General features: G+C 42.8%; 1 protein-coding gene across 1 annotated transcript in view; it reads left to right on the forward strand.

The window, feature by feature from the left end:
- The first annotated feature begins 9,276 nt into the window (after positions 1 to 9,276).
- PTCH1 (patched 1) overlaps positions 9,277 to 17,800 on the forward strand; it is a 92,024-nt gene continuing 83,500 nt past the window's right edge. Inside the window, exon 1 of the mRNA XM_044273482.1 lies at positions 9,277 to 9,388. Within this exon, the coding sequence (XP_044129417.1) occupies positions 9,386 to 9,388 (3 nt within the window). The 5' untranslated portion in view covers positions 9,277 to 9,385. The remainder of the gene's footprint in view (positions 9,389 to 17,800) is intronic.

A 17,800-nucleotide genomic window follows, 5' to 3' on the forward strand; every position in this document is an offset into this window, starting at 1 on the left:
AGTATCCGAGGTGTGCCCAGTTTTTCCATTCACACTTCTTATTTCTATTTAGCAGTGGGGTAAGGCTGCGAAACTGAGAGCACCCTCTTTTGGTGTATCAACCACCCTGTGCATCCTAATAATATACTATTATTCAATTGTGTGATACATGTGACAACAATCTCCCGTATTCTTCATATGTCTGGGCTATGGGGTAGAAGTGGCAAGACTGAAAGCCTTTTCTTACGAAGAAAAACATCCAAGCCAGGCTACATTTTGCAAAAACACATCTGAAGTCTCCCAAAAGCATGTGGGAAAAGATGTTATGGTCCGATGAAACCAAGGTTGAACTTTTTGGCCATAATTCAAAAAGATATGTTTTGCGCAAAAACAACACTGCACATCACCAAAAGAACACCATACCCATAGTGAAGCATGGTGGCGGCAGCATCATGCTTTGGGGCTGTTTTTCCTTAGCTGTAACTGGGGCCTAAGTTAAGCTAGAGGGAATTATGAACAGTTCCAAATACCAGTCAATATTGGCACAAAACCTTCAGGCTTCTGCTAGAAAGCTGAACATGAAGAGGAACTTCATCTTTCAGCATGACAATGACCCAAAGCATACATCAACAAAGGAATGGCTTCACCAGAAGAAGATTAACGTTTTGGAATGGCCCAGCCAGAGCCCAGACCTGAATCCGATTGAAAATCTGTGGGGTGATCTAAAGAGAGCTGTGCACAGGAGATGCCCTCGCAATCTGACAGATTTGGAGAGTTTTTACAAAGAAGAGTGGGCAAATCTTGCCAAGTCAAAATGTGCCATGCTGATAGGCTCATACCCCAAAAGACTGAGTGCTGTAATAAAATCTAAAGGTGCTTCAACAAAGTATTAGTTTAAGGGTGTGCACACTTAAGCAACCATATTATTTTATTTTTACATTTTTTCTTCCCTCTACCTAAAAGATTTCAGTTAGTTTTTTAATTGAGTTGTACAGTTTATGTGACATTAAAGGTGGAAAAAGTTCTGAAATGATTTATCTTTGTCTATTTTTTTACATTACAGAAACCTGACATTTTAACAGACTTTTTATATCCACTGTATGTAGATTAAAACCAAAATGTTGAGGAAATGAGTGAAATGCAATGTACATTTTCCTAAGCTGTAAGTTCCAGACATGGATGTGTGTGTCCACTTTATTTTCTTCATTTCCTCATCAGATTCTTTTGAAGTATAATAAAAATCAGGGTTTGTAAGCAAAGTGGAATCACTAGACATATTCTGAGAAGATTAAAATGCCATGAACATGAATGTTAAAATATAATTACGCTGTAATAAACAGAACAGGTCCATTTTCCATATACAGTATATACATATTTCTGAGAGAACTCTATACACAGCTCATACATGGTAAATGTTTATTACTGTATGTAAGACTGAATTTCAATGTCTTTTAATCATCAAATGCCTGTCATAATGGAAAAAAAGTGTTCAAATTACTGACGATTTAAACAACCTACTCATTTCGTTTTATCTGGTTGTGAAGTATTTTTGGTATTTTTCAGCAGAGAATTCAACTAGCAAAGGGATTTACTATTGCAATTCATAATGCAACTTAAAGGGGTTTTCCTTGAGTTTTTTACTGGTGACCTATCCTCTGGATAGGTCATCAGTATCTTATCAGTGGGGGTCCAACATTCAGAACCCTCGGTTATCAGATGTTTGAGAAGGCAGCGGGACTTGCAGTAGCTCCATGGCCTTCTTCAGCTTTTCCTAAGCCATTTGACATTACGTTCATCAGTCACATGGCCTAGGCACAGATCAGCCCCATTAAAGTGAATGGGGCTGAGCTACGATATCAAGCACAGTCGCTATACAATGTACGGCACTGTGCTTGGTGAGCAGAGAGAAGGCAGCGGTGCTACTGCCAGTGCCCTCTCAAACAGCTAATCGGCGGGGTTCCTGGGTATCGGACCTCCGCTAATCAGATCCTGATATAACCTATTCAGAGGATAGGTCATCAGTAAAAAAAAAAACTTAAGGAAAACCCCTTTAAGTTGCATTATGAGTTGTTCCTTTGCTATTTGAATTCTCTGCTGAAAAATACCTAAAATATTTCACAACGAGATAAAACGAAATGAGTCATTAGTAAAAATAAAAACTCTCAGAAAACCCTTTTAAAGCTAATCTGTCACAGGTATATGCCACCATTGTGCAGCGTATTATGGTGACAGGTCCACTAGGTTATTATTCTAAAAAGTACAAGAAAATATTGTGCCATTTGTATGATAGCCTGGAGCTAAGCATAACCTGCCTCCTCACCAGATGTATCTTCCTGTATACACAGTAGCTGTCAGTTATTGGTGAGGAAGGCAAATGAAGGCAGGGAGAGCACTAGGCTCATTACTACAGTGGACTCTGTACTACCAATAGCTATTAGAAAATTATAAACGACACAATATTTTTGTGGTATTTGCTATACCAGTCCAATGGCTTTGTCATAACATGCTGACCTTTGGAAGCATATTTATTTCCCAATGATCTTACACTGTGCAGGGACTGGAGCACAACATGATGGACTTTCAGTAATGCACACATATAAAGTCACAAATAAAAGCCATTAACCAACAGAAACCAGGATCAGTGTGCTGTAGATTTTATCTCAGAAGCAGCAATACAATAGCTATGTGAAGGTGTTGCACATACTCTACAGTAGCAAAATAGTAGGATATTTTTAATGTTGAAAATTTAGAAAGCTACCTAATAAATTACTCACATTTAGTCCTCCTACACACAACCATATACATTTTACTGTCCGCAAATCGCGGATCCACACAATCCGTATCCCACAATTTCTGCGCGTACCACTGTAAAAAAATACACACTGATACGGACAGTACAAGTTTTCTTTTGCGCACCCATAGAAATGAATGGTTCCATGTGCAATCTTCAAAAAATGCGGATCAGACACAGACCAAAAATACGGTTGTGTGCAGTAGGCCTTATTATGGCTCATCACCTGTCTGCCAGTGTCAAGGAATAATCTGTCTTTGTTGCCTATAGCAGTGTTTCCCAACCAGCGTGCCTCCAGGTGTTGCAAAACTACAACTCCCAGCATGCCTGCACAGCCAAAGGCTGTCCGGGCATGCTGGGAGTTGTAGTTTTGCAACAGCTGGAGGCACGCTGGTTGGGAAACACTGGCCTATAGAAACCAACCATTTTGTAATGGATTTCTATCTAGCTGCTCACCTGACTGAAACTCAATTTTGATATCGCAACCGCTTACCTCATAGCAAAACAGTTGTGATATCTCAGCAGTTTTTCTGACAAAATCCCACTTGTAATATAAACTCAACTTACCTGAAATAAACATAATTGTTATGTTGCAGTAGCTCTCCTGAAACCACCTGAGATGTCATTGCAGTTTGCCTGACAAACCCCACTTCTCACCTAACAGAAACACATTGGTGAGGTCACAGCAGTTTGACTAGTGATGTCATAGGAGCTTCAATGAATGAAATTCATTTGTGATGTCACAGCAGTATACAAGATTGAAACTCACCGGTGATATCACTGCAGCTTACCTGACAAAAAAAACACCTGAATGACACTCACAGGCATCTACTGAACAGAAACACTGAGGTTATATTTACTGAGGCTGATGTTTCATGAGTCTATCTTGGTACAAAATGCTCTGGGATAAGAGGCTTCAGATTTCTTAAGATGCACATGCCTATTCTTTTTAACCCCTTGAAGACGCAGCCTAGTTTGGAACTTAACCGCCTCAGCCCCCCTAGCTTAAACCCCCTTAAGGACGAGACCACTTCTTACAATTCTGCACTACACTACTTTCACGGTTTATTGCTCGGTCATACAACTTACAACCCAAATGAATTTTACCTCCTTTTCTTCTCACTAATAGAGCTTTCATTTGGTGGTATTTCATTGCTGCTGACATTTTTACTTTTTTGTTATTAATCGCAATTGACCAAAATTTTTGCAAAAATATGAAATTTTTCACTTTCTGTTGTAAAATTTTTCAAATAAAACTACATTTCTATATACATTTTTCTCTAAATTTATTGTTCTACATGTCTTTGATAAAAAAAATGCAATAAGTGTATATTTATTGGTTTGCGCAAAAGTTATAGAGCTTACAAACTATGGTACAAAAATGTGAATTTCCGCATTTTGAAGCAGCTCTGACTTTCTGAGCACCTGTCATGTTTCCTGAGGTTCTACAATGCCCAGACAGTAGAAACACCCCACATTTGACCCCATTTTGGAAAGTATACACCCTAAGGTATTCGCTGATGGGCATAGTGAGTTCATGGAAGTTTTTATTTTTTGTCACAAGTTAGCGGAAAATGATTTTTTTTTTTTTTTCTTACAAAGTCTCATATTCCACTAACTTGTGACAAAAAATAAAATGTTACATGAACTCGCCATGCCCCTCACGAAATACCTTGGGGTGTCTTCTTTCCAAAATGGGGTCACTTGTGGGGTATTTATACTGCCCTTGCATTTTAGGGGACCTAAAGAGTGAGAAGTAGTTTGGAATCCAAATGCGTAAAAAATGCCCTGTGAAATCCTAAAGGTGCTCTTTAGAATTTGGGCCCCTTTGCGCACCTAGTCTGTCACCTAGATAAATATCTCTGTAAAAGACAACTTTTCCCATTTTTTTATACAAAGTTGTCATTTTACAGAGATATTTCTCTCACCCAGCATGGGTATATGTAAAAATACAGTACGGAGATACCACATGTGTGACACTTTTTTGCAGCCTAGGTGCCCAAAGGGGCCTAAATTCCAATGAGTACCTTTTTAGGAGGGCATTTTTAGGCATTTGGATTCCAGACTTTTTCTCAAGCTTTTTTTCTCAATTATAACAACACTACATTTATATCCTTTTTTTATACTGAAATAATAAAAACTTTAGAAAAAATAAATTTTTCCTTTCCATCGCCGTATTCTTACCCCCATAACTTTTTTATAGTTACGTCTTAGGAGCTGTGTGAGGGCTCATTTTATGCAGAACGATCTGTAGTTTTTACTGATATTATTTGGGGGTACATTCTTTTTATTCAATTTTTGGGGAAGGTGAGAAAATGAAAAAATGGCAAATCGGCCATATTGTGTTCTTTTTTTTCTTTTACTTCGTTCATCGTATGGGATAAAAAGAATTATACTCTAAAAGTATGGTGCTTTTGGATGTGACAATACCGATAATGTTCATTTTTTTGATTGTTTATTTTTATTTTGGAGAAAGGGATGATTTAATTTTTGTAATATTTTTAAAAACTTTTGCTTACTTTTCTTAATTTGTTTTAGGTGCCCAAGTAGACCCTAACAAGCAACGGAATTTTATCCATTACAGAATACAAAGATCGGTATATTCCAATGCAGTGCTGCCACCTGCAGGCCTGGATTAAACCAATAACCCTATTACAGGCTCTGACCCATTACTTTAATGGAACACCTTCCCTGATCTCAGCCAGGTGTTTTGCCTTTCAGATGCCATGGTCACAATTGACCACAGCATCTGAGGGGTTAAAAGTCCACAATTAGCATTGATGCTGATTGCAGACTTTAGCCCGGGTATCTGCTGTGTGAAACAGCAAGCACCCAGCAGCTATGTTGCTTGCTCTGAAGCGGGTGCATCTTTACAGACCCGATATCCGCCGTACATGTACAGTGGGTGTTGGGAAGGAGTTAATGTTTCATTTATACAGTGTTTACTGCACTGCAAAAAGGACATTTTAACTTTGTTCTGCAGGTCAGTACGATGATGGAAATACCAAATTAATATGGTTTTTATTACGTTTAAAAAAAAAAAAAAAAAAAAGGATTGCTCTGTGTTGCCGTTTTCTGACACCCAGAACTTTTTTTATTTTTATAACAATGGAGTTGTGTGAGGGCTCATTTCTCTGCTTAGGCAAGCTATCATTTTTATTGATACCATTTTGGGATACATTGGTATACACCTCTTGATTATTTATTTTATTTTTTATTTTTTTGGGAGACAACATGACCAAAACAGGAGGCAGAATGTATTACTGGCCAGGAAATGGCAGGCCTGGGGCACTCCAGAAGATCCCTGGCCTGCCATACCAAGACAGAGATCTCTCCCTCTGTATAATCGTCAGATGCTGCGGTCATTATTGACAGTGGCATCTAAGGGGTTAAACTGCCGAGATCAGTAATAGCCACTGAGGCGCCTGCTGTATATTAAAACCGCAAGCGATGGCACGGGCCCAGCTCCTGAGCTTGCATCATCGCTGTGACGTGCTTAATGACATTGAGCGTTACGTACGATTGCTTAGCGATGTAATAGTGTTAATGGGTCCAAATATTTTCCACATCTCAGTAGGCCCAAGCGCCAGAAACTGAAATCTATGCCAGCTGGGAGAGGGCGTAGATTTAAACTGTACACCAGATTTCTTGCATAACTAATGTGACATATGTTGGGATGTATAGGTCCTGCCCACTCCTGCCCCACCTACATTTTAGAAAAGTGGAGAGCATGGCATAAATGGGGAAAAAGTCACAGTTTTCACACTTGCGCTTTCCCTTTCCGCTATTGAGATCCGTCATAGGATCTCAATAGCGGGGGAAAACGCTTCTGGTTTGTTCCCAGTCATTGTCAATGGGGACAAAACTGAACTGAATGAAACAGAGTGCACCAGAATGCATTCCGTTCCGTTTGGCTGCGTCCCGATCGCGGACAGAATGACGCTGCAACACAGTGTAAGTCAATGGGGACGGATCCGTATTCTCTGACTTTCAATGGAGTTCATGACGGATGCAGATGGTTGTATTATCAGAATGGAAGCGTTTTGGCTGATCCCTGGCGAATCCAGTAAAAACGCTGGTGTGAAAGTAGCCTAAGTTGCATCGGCAGAAAAGGATTAAATTTTCATGGCAATATAGGAATTGGACCTCTGCTGATTGGCAAAGAGTTGCCTTCTCCGATGAGTCACATTATATTGTGACTGGACTGTGTATTTAAAAAATAAAAACCTTTAAAGAAGAATACAAGTTTTGTTTGTATCACCATATTCTGACGCGCATAGCTTGTTTATATTTCCCTTTATAGAAGCTTTAGTATTTATTGGTTCCATTTTGGGGTACATATGACTTTTTGATCACTTTTTATTCAATTGTATTCGTCAATTGGAGCCCCGTGATTTCGCTGTGAGAGCTCCGATCAGATGCTGTGGTCGCTATTGACAGCAGCATTTAAAGGGTTAAACGACGGAATCAGAGATACCTTTGAACACAATCATTACGGCCAGGTGTCAGCTGTATTATGCAGCCAGAACCCACTGCATATAGAGCAGGCTCAGCTCGTTCGCCCACTCCATACATTCCCTGCACACATATGCCGTACATATAGGGGTTAATATAATTCAGCATGGAAAACTAGTTACTTTAGCAGTTTACTTTGTGTTACACAAATGCCCCTGCAGTTTGTAAGATATTCTTTTTATGTCATTGTAATTGCACCCCCTGGTATTTAATCTGTATAGTAATGTGTATGTTCACCTACTGAGCTGGATGGCCATGCACATTTCAACTGCCACCAGTCATGTCTAGTGTCAGAAGCTGCTACATCAGAAAGGACACACCCGATGAGCTGTGATTGGGAGAGAGCTGCAGCAGAAAAGACATGGTCTCTGTAATAAGGAGAAAGCTGCAGCAGAAGGGACATGTCTCCTAAGAAAGGACACACCCCATGAGCTGTGATAGGGAGAGAGCTGCAGTACAAAAGACATGTCCTCTGTAATAAGGAGAAAGCTGCAGCAGAAGGGACATGTCTCCTAAGAAAGGACACACCCCATAAGCTGTGATAGGAAGAGAGGTGCAGTAGAAAGACATGCCCTCTGTAATAAGGAGAAGGCTGCAGCAGAAGGGACATGTCTCCTAAGAAAGGACACACCCCATGAGCTGTGATAGGGAGAGAGCTGCAGTAGAAAGACATGCCCTCTGTAATAAGGAGAAGGCTGCAGCAGAAGGGACATGTCTCCTAAGAAAGGACACACCCCATGAGCTGTGATAGGGAGAGAGCTGCAGTAGAAAGACATGCCCTCTGTAATAAGGAGAAAGCTCTAGCAGAAGGGACATGTCTCCTAAGAAAGGACACACCCCATGAGCTGTGATAGGGAGAGAGCTGCAGTAGAAAGACATGCCCTCTGTAATAAGGAGAAGGCTGCAGCAGAGGGGACATGTCTCCTAAGAAAGGACACACCCCATGAGCTGTGATAGGGAGAGAGCTGCAGTAGAAAGACATGTCCTCTGTAATAAGGAGAAAGCTGCAGCAGAAGGGACATGTCTCCTAAGAAAGGAGACACCCCATGAGCTGTGATAGGGAGAGAGCTGCAGTAGAAAGACATGTCCTCTGTAATAAGGAGAAAGCTGCAGCAGAAGGGACATGTCGCCTAAGAAAGGGCACACTCCGTTAGCTGTTTTAGGGAGAGAGCTGCAGCAGAATAGACATGAACCCTGAGAAAGGACACACCCCATGAGCTGTGATAGGGAGAGAGCTGCAGTAGAAAGACATGTCCTCTGTAATAAGGAGAAAGCTGCAGCAGAAGGGACATGTCTCCTAAGAAAGGACACACTCCATTAGCTGTGATACGGAGAGAGCTGCAGCAGAATAGACATGAACCCTGAGAAAGGACACAAGGGGATGCTGACAGCAGCAATAAATGGAGAGCTCTTTGAATCCATGTGAGATATAGAGTTGGTTCTAGTTTTGTTAGAAAGAGGTTTTCGTGTACTATATGATGTCTGATTTTAATTTTTCACATTATTCTTGGCATAGCCCTACAGAATATATCATGCCTGCCAGGTAACACTGGAAATGTCTAGTGTAGGGGAAAAAAGCTAAACCAATGTAATAGTAAAGTATCCTAAGCCTACAGAGTGAAGGGCGCTCCCGAAATGGTGCCTGCATCTTCAGTCCTCATTTCTGCTGCTTTATGGACGTATTCACGAGCATTTGTATTATTTGCTTTATCAGTTTGGAGCAGATGAAAGGAGGGAGAGCAGGATGTTTGCCTGCAAGGCCAGGCTGGCGCACAGAACATGTTACAGGGCTTTACTTTGCCTTCTCTTGTAGAAGTTTATTGTATTAAAAAGGTCACCCTGTTTCTTCTTCTTCTTTCTTGTTTCTGGGAGTCACGTGACGCTGACAGGTCCTGCCTATTGAGAGGCAGACCACCCACATGGAAGACGATGGAGCTGCTTAATAGAAACAGTCATGTAATTGTGAGAGCTTCCAGCACTCTGCAGAATGCCTGCACACCAGAAGGATTATTACACTCTCAGTTCCTGATGGTCTCAAGGATACAGGGATAATATCATCTTCCATTTCACTGGGACTTAGCACATGAGAGAAGGGGCTTGATGGTAAGTTGTCCTGCATGGGGGATAATCACAGGAATCACTCTTCGGAGTGGGATGCTGCTGGCAAATGTCACTGGCTGTGTTGTGATCCTGCTACTGCTGAGGAGCAGAGGGAGGGCAGGGAAGGGTTGGCAGGGTGAGTGTTTGTGTGTGTGGATACAAGATCTGGGACTAGGGATTATGTGGTGTAATAGGGAGAGTTTTGGAAAGGGCATGGTGTAATATAAACTACAAGTGCTCCATGCAGTAAACCTCCCTGACTGTACCCAGTTTCCATAGTGAGGAGTGTGTCCTTTCTCCGGGAATGCTGTGCTAGAATTCCTGATCATGGATTTTGATATATATATATTTTTTATATAAGGACTCTTGCGTGAGCACTTCTTGATGACCCTGCTTTAGGAAAGGTGTATCGAATTGCTGTCACAGGCTGATATAGTAATTGTGCAGATGTCTATGATCTGGGAATTTGTTGTAGAGCACAGGCTGGAAATCAAATCCCCTTGAAAGACTCCCAGATAGAAGAGTGACAGGCAGACCACGGAGAGCTGGAAATGTCCTCTTCCTAGTTTTTTCATCTTTAGATCACCCACACACACATTACACCTTTTATACTCTCAGTGTGGAAAGTCCTGTTGAATTATGTAGGCGTGATGTGTAAACCGGATTAGCTGTATGAAAGAGACATACAATGAAGCGGAATTGTTTTACTTGCCATTCACTTCTCACGCTTATATCTCTAATAAACGTGTTACTCCAGCAGAGAGTCAAAGGGATCGTGTCTCTCAGCATTGCACTGTGTCAGTGATCTGTCTCATGAAAGGTCTTCTTCTGCTATGGGCCATTGCTGGTTCACTTAGACCTCTGGGCCACTAAATGCAGTATCTTGATAACAGGCTCCCAAACTGTATATTATGATTTCATAAAAGGAAAATGCAAGCAGTGGTTTCAGGTGTTACACCATTATCGGTTGTGGTTTCAGGTGTTACACCGTTATCGACACTGGTTTTAAGTGTTACACCATTATCAACCGTGGTTTCAGGTGTTACACTGTTATTGGTGGTGGTTTCAGGTGTTACACCATTATTGGCGGTGGTTTCAGCTATTACACCATTATGGGGAGGGAGTCATCTCAAGTATTACACCATTATCGGTGGTGGTTTCAGGTGTTACACCATTATCGGTTGTGGTTTCAGGTGTTACACCGTTATCAGTGGTGGTTTACGGTGTTACACCGTTATCGACACTGGTTTTAAGTGTTACACCATTATCAGCCGTGGTTTCAGGTGTTACACTGTTATTGGCGGTGGTTTCAGCTGTTACACCATTATCAGCCGTGGTTTCAGGTGTTACACCGTTATTGGCGGTGGTTTCAGGTGTTACACCGTTATTGGCGGTGGTTTTAGGTGTTACACCATTATCGGGGGTCGTCTCAAGTGTTACACCGTGATCGGTGGTTTCAGGTGTTACACCATTATCGGCACTGGTTTTAGGTGTTACACCATTATCAGCGGTGGTTTAAGGTGTTAGACCATTATCGGCTGTGGTTTCAGGTGTTACACCATTATTGGTGGTGGTTTTAGGTGTTACACCATTATCAGCCGTGGTTTCAGCTGTTACACCGTTATTGGCGGTGGTTTTAGGTGTTACACCGTTGTTGGCGGTGGTTTCAGGTGTTACACCATTATTGGCGGTGGTTTCAGCTGTTACACCATTATGGGGAGTCATCTCAAGTATTACACCATTATCATTGGTGGTTTCAAGTGTTACACCATTATTGGCGGTGGTTTTAGGTGTTACACCATTATCAGCCGTGGTTTCAGGTGTTACACCGTCATTGGCGGTGGTTTCAGGTGTTACACCATTATTGGCGGTGGTTTTAGGTGTTACACCATTATCGGGGGTCGTCTCAAGTGTTACATCGTAATCGGTGGTGGTTTCAGGTGTTACACCATTATCGGCACTGGTTTTAGGTGTTACACCATTATCAGCGGTGGTTTAAGGTGTTACACCATTATCAGCTGTGGTTTCAGGTATTACACCATTATCTGTGGTGGTTTTAGGTGTTACACCAATATAAGTGGTGGTTTCAGGTGTTACACCACTATCAGCGGTGGTTATTGACAAATAAGAATTGTCAGTGTAATGCATCTATGTGTAAATGCATTGAAACTGTGAAAATCCATAGTAGTTGTCTATGAAGAGCCACATGTTCTGTAGTAACTTGAAGTGTGTGGAAGTTATTTAACAGCTTGGAAAATTGCATACCTCCAAGAAAAGGACAGGTGCTGTTAAAAAGCTGGAGTTGCAGGAAACCATGGCTTGTAAATATATCTGCTATGAAGTTCTTCAGCGCTCATAACCTCTGAGTAATTGCTGGACCATGGTTTCCATTGATTTACTAATGGATGGTGTCTATTGATAATGCTAAATGACCACAGACTTGTCTGCCTCATTCCAGGTGAAGTCAGTGACTTCCATTGGTCTCCTAGTTGTCGATTTGATGGTAGTTTCCTATAGACAACTGTAAAAATGGTGACAAATAATCTAACAATTAATTACCTGACAAAAATGTAATCTTCTACAACTAGAAGTGTTTTATGGTACTAGTGACTTTAGCTTGCAAGGAACAGACGCATACTAACCTCTAGAACACAATCTTCAACCTGTGGTGCTCCATCTGTTGCAAAACTACAACTCTGATCATGCCCTGATAGCCTCAGGTCGGGGAACACTGCTGTAGAACTAACATACATGAAGCAATAATCCTGTAGTATTACTGACACCATCATAAAAGATTAATGCAGTACTGCTTGTAGAAGACTCCATGTTAGTGCTTTCACCATGTTGTAGCCATATGTAGCAGTGATGGTGACCCATGCTGTCGGTCATTAGCCATGATGCATAAATCCTGATGAATCATTACTTCCAGCGTAGATAAGTGTTGACTGATCACCTCTACCATCTATCTTTCACACCTCACATGAAGAAGACACCATGGTCATGTCTTTCCTTGCTATATGTCCTAAAGGTTTGTGGACATTACCAAAACCTGATGTACATGTCCAGGACATGCAAATTAAAGCCAGTAAAGCTTTCAAGCTTTTCCAGCACCCAAGGAAACAAATTGGGGGCAGGAAGGCCTCTGACCACCCAAGTTGAGTCAGACTATTACAATGACACCTCTTCCTCTTTTTAGAACATTACTGAAACAAGGCCAATTATATCCCAACAGTAATTCATCAGTTGTATATGAAGGAGACTAGACCACAGGGAGAGAGCCTTTCCGATAGTGCTTGTTTAGTTGTAGCCTAGAAAGTATTTTGCTGGCAGCACTATTTTAGACCAGTTTGGGAAAGCTAACCACATAGAGGTGCAGGGTGCCTTCCACTAACCACCACTCCCAAGACCTAGTATCGTCAGTGGAGCTTGTTTCTTGCCAGCGTGCTCTCCTGTGTCTGAGTGATGACTAGTTGCAGTGGTTATAATTCATCCTGTGCCCACTGTGCTGTCCTGCATCCAAACCGTGTTGGCCAAGCCCATGAGTGCAGTGAGTGTACAGTGTTAGCTCATACACAGGGCTGGCAGTGGATTAGAGCTCCAGTCATTGCTTCATCCATATTAATTACACTTCCCATAGGGTTATGAAGCGGCAGCCAAATGTTCAGACGCTGAGATGCTTGGTTCTATAGGAGCTGCAGCTTACCAAGCTTGTAACACACTGTTCTCTATGATTCATGTATCACAATTATGCCTTTGGTTGGTGACTTCCATCAGTGATTTTGAGCCAAAACCAGGTGCGGCTCTATACACAGAACAGGATCAGATCTTTCCCTTATAGCTTATGTCTGTGGAGGCCCCACTCCTGGTTTTGGCTCCCAATCACTGATGGAAATCACCGACCAAACACTGATGTGTGAATGAGGCTTTAATTGTATAGGTTCATCCCATTAGTGGTCCTCCACGGTGAGATATCGCATGCAATGCCTTGTGATACTTTTTCGGATTGGAGCCTTCTTTTTTAAGGTAATAAAGAGGAATCCTTATTGCGATATCCCGTAAAATTTCAGTCTAATAATATTGTATACCATTTTAATTTGAATCCTAAAGTGATTTAATTGAACACACACGACTGTGAGGCCGTCACAAAAGATGCAACACGGTTGTGTTTTTTGGCATTGGCCGTCACATAAAATGATCTGGACACACAGCATTTCATAAGGCCCCATAGGAATACATATTATTCTTATCACAAAATTGTATTACTGTTATTAATACCATTATTACCTATAGGGGCTGATTCGTTTCTTAATATGATGTAGATGTAGGCTACCTGCACACGGGTGCTGTTTTCAAAAACAGAAATGTCACACCGATTTTCGTGTGGCTTTCTCTGCATTTCCGCACCACAATCCGCACGTACTACTTGCGGACTGTGTTGCGGATTTTGATGTCACTTCCCTGCAGTAAGCCTGCAAATAGCATGTGCTCTGTATGCTAATGAAGCATCTAGGGGTCCACCATGTTATTTCTCAGAGCCCAGGAGCAGAGGCCGGGTTCTTTAAAACATAACAATTCAGGCTCTTGGCAGCCTCCACTAGAGGGAGCTTTCTGCATATGGTTTTCATGGCGAACTCTATAATAAAAGTTTGCTCCTAGTCTCACCAAGCGGTGGCTAAAGGCAGACAGAATTATATCATTTAGGCCAAGTTCGCACTTATTATTAATTTATTATACGCACTTATGTAGTGCTGACATATTCCACATCGCTTTACAGACATCACTCACTGTCCCCGATGAGGCTCATAATCTAAGGCTGGGTTCACACTTGAGCGTTTTACAACGCTCAACAGGCAAAAACCAATGCTTCCCTATGTGCATGGTTCTCACCTGAGCGTTTTACAGCGCGTACGATCGCACTATAAAACGCCCTATGCCCCAAGAAGTACAGGAGCACATAGACCTAGCGGGAACGCGCAACAAGGGGCAATCGTTTGTTTCTTCGCACGTATGTAAACGCCCGATAAGCACGCTTGTAAACCGCGCTGATCGGGTACGCTTATGTGTGAACCCGGCCTAAGTCACTTATTGTGAGCCAAAACCAGGTGTGAATCAAGAGGACAGAACAGGTGTTTCCATTACACTTGATCTCTGAGTAGCTTCACTTGGCTCACAATAAGGCTCCATTCACACGTCCGTTGTGTATTGCGGATCCGCAATAAACCGGGCCGGCACCCCTAGAGAAATGGCTATTCTTGTCCGCTATTGCGGACAAGAATAGGACATGTTCTATTTTTTTGGGGAGCCGCGGACCGGAAATGCGTGCTGTCCGCATCCTTTCCGTCCCCATTGAGAATGAAACCTGTTCCACAGAATTGCAGACCCATTCTACAGACGTGTGAATGGACCCTAAATGATGGAACTAAGTGACCAAATTACTGAAGTGTGAACAAAGCCTTTTTTTTCCGTGTCTGTTCAGTTTTTTTTTTTTCAGCCCATATACGAAACCATTCACTTTAATGGGGCTCCCAAAAAATGGAAATGACTCAGTGTGCATTCCATGTCTGCATGGCCGTTCCGCAAAAAAACTGAATAAGTCCGATTATTGTCTGCATTATGGACAAGGATAGGACGGTGCGTCGACCCTTACGCAAAATGCAGAATGTACATGGCTGGTATCCATGTTTTGCAGATCCGCAATTTGCAGACTGTAAAACACCCAATGGTCATGTGCATAAGCCCTTACAGGAACGTTTCTCAACTCCAGTCCTCCGGCCCACCTGCCAGTCATGTTTTCGGGATTTCCTTAGTATTGAGCAGGACATCATTAATGTCAGTGCATCAGGACTTACTACAGGTATATTCTGAAATCATGGGGAGGCTGGAGGACTGACTTATGCATCAGTCACACATCAGTGTTCTGTCAATTATTTCCATTAGGCCTCTTTCACACGGGTGTCGCGTGTGAGGGCCGAACAAGATGCATGTGCGTTGCTGGAAAATGCACGATTTTTCTGCGCGAGTGCAAAGCGTTTTGTACGCACGTGGGAAAAATCGGCATGTTTGGTACCCAGACCCGAACCTGGACTTCTTCACAGAAGTTCGGGTTTGGGATCGGTGTTGTGTAGATTTTATTATTTTCCCTTATAACATGGTTAAAAGGAAAAATAATAGCATTCTTAATACAAAATGCTTAGTAACATGTCCATTAAGGGGTTAAAAATAATAAACAAATTTAACTCACCCCATCCACTTGATCGCGTATCGGATCTCCTCTTCTTTCTTCAGGACCTGGCTAAAAGACCTTTGATGACGTCACTGTGCTCATCACATGGTCCATCACCATGCACCAGCAAATAGTGCCCCTGATACTAATAGTGTAAACATAACGTTCCCCAAAAATAATTGTGGTAAGCTGATACTGTGCCAGGGGGCCGCCGCAGTAATAGTGCTCCCAAAAGTCAGACCATTAGGAATAATTCTCTGCTAGAGCACACATGGTAGTAATAGTACTCCTACAGTGCCCCCAACATGTCCCCACTGTGCCCCAGAAGTAAAAATGCTCCCATAGTGCCCATACTAGTAAACATGTTCTACATAGACCCCCAGTAGTAATAACGCAAATCATAATGCCCCACAGGGGTAACCATTCTTCTTATAATGTGCCAGTGCAAAAAATACCCCCTTTTAATGCCCCCAGTTGAGCTAATGTCCCCATAGTGCCCCCATAATGTGCCAGTATAAAATACCACTATATAGTGCCCCCATAGTGCTCCTCTCCCCCTTCTTCCTAGTGCCCCCCATAATGTACCAGTATAAAATGCCCCATATATAGTGCCCCAGTAGATGCCCTTAGTGTTCCCCATAATTTGCAAGTATAAAATACCCCTATACTGAGCCCCCTATATAAAATACCCCTTCTTTGTGGCCTCAGTAGATGCCCCCATAGTGCCCCCAATAATGTGCCAGAAAAAAGTGCCCCCATAGTGCCACCCAATAATGTGCCAGTAAAAAGTGCCAATAATGTGCCAGTAAGAAGTTCCCGCATAGATGCCCCCAAATAATGTGCCAGTAGATGCCCACCAATAATGTGCCAATAATAAGTGCCCCCATAGATGCCCCCCAATCATGTGCCAATAACAAGTGCCCCCAATCATGTGCCAGTAACAAGTGCCCCTAATCATGTGTCAATAACAAGTGCCCCATAGATGCCCCCAATCATGTGGCAGTAACAAGTGCCCCCTAGATGCCCCCCAATCATGTGCCAGGAACAAGTCCCCCTGTAGATGCCCCAATCATGTGCCAGTAACAAGTACACCCATAGATGCCCCCCAATTATGTGCCAGTAACAAGTACCCCGTAGATGCCCCAATCATATGCCAGTAACAAGTACCCCATAGATGCCCCCCAATCATGTGACAGTAACAAGTACCCCCATAGATGCCCCCAATCATGTGCCAGTAACAAGTGCCCCCAAAGCATGTGCCAGTAACAAGTGCCCCTAATAGATGCCCCCCAATCATGTGCCAGTAACAGGTGCCCCTAATAGATGCCCCCCAATCATGTGCCAGTAACAAGTGCCCCCATAGAGGCCCCCCAATCATGTTCCAATAACAAGTGCCCCCAATCATGTGCCAGTAACAAGTGCCCCATAGATGCCTCCAATCATGTCCCAATAAGTGCCCCCATAGATGCCCCCCCAGTCATGTGCCAGTAGTAGTACCATATAAAAAAAATAAACACTTATACTTACCTCCATCAGGCTGGCCTCTTCCGGCCTGTGTCCTGCGCTGTACGGCTCAGGCGGCGCCTATCAGAGGAACAGTGAACGCTGTCCTGAGGATGGCGATACAGATGACTTTGGAGATGAGCGCTTCCACAAGGGAAGCGCTCATCTCCCTGTGCCCTGCCGCCGCCCCCCACATCACCAGGGGCCAGCGAGGGTCAAGAGGCAGCTGCCTTGGGCCCCCCAAGAGCAGCTGCCCCTTTTGCCCCGCGTTAAAGATGGCCCTGGCAGCTGTACTAGCGGCGACCAGTGTTTTAAAGGGGAATCAGCAGGGTGGGGGGGGCAAGGAATAACCTATGGGGGGCAATTGCCCCCCCCCCCCCTTGCCTCCCTGTAGAAACTCCTATGGGGGCAGATCTTTCACTTAGCTTATGTCTGTGGAGGCTCCAGTCCTGGTTTTGACTCACAATCACTGATGGAAATCACTGACCAAAACACTGACCTGTGAATGAGGCCTTACAGTATATCTATGCTTGAGATTTAGAGCTGTTAAAAAATATATATATATATATATATGTATATGGGTCCCAAAATGAGAAGCATTTTGTTTTTTTTCCTCAGGCACTGCCTCTGCAATTGTGATCTTTTGTTGCTCTTCTTTTAGTGCAGTAATTTCCGATTTTACTACAGAT

This window comes from Bufo gargarizans, chromosome 1 (assembly GCF_014858855.1).
Source record: "Bufo gargarizans isolate SCDJY-AF-19 chromosome 1, ASM1485885v1, whole genome shotgun sequence".
NCBI lineage: Eukaryota > Metazoa > Chordata > Amphibia > Anura > Bufonidae > Bufo > Bufo gargarizans.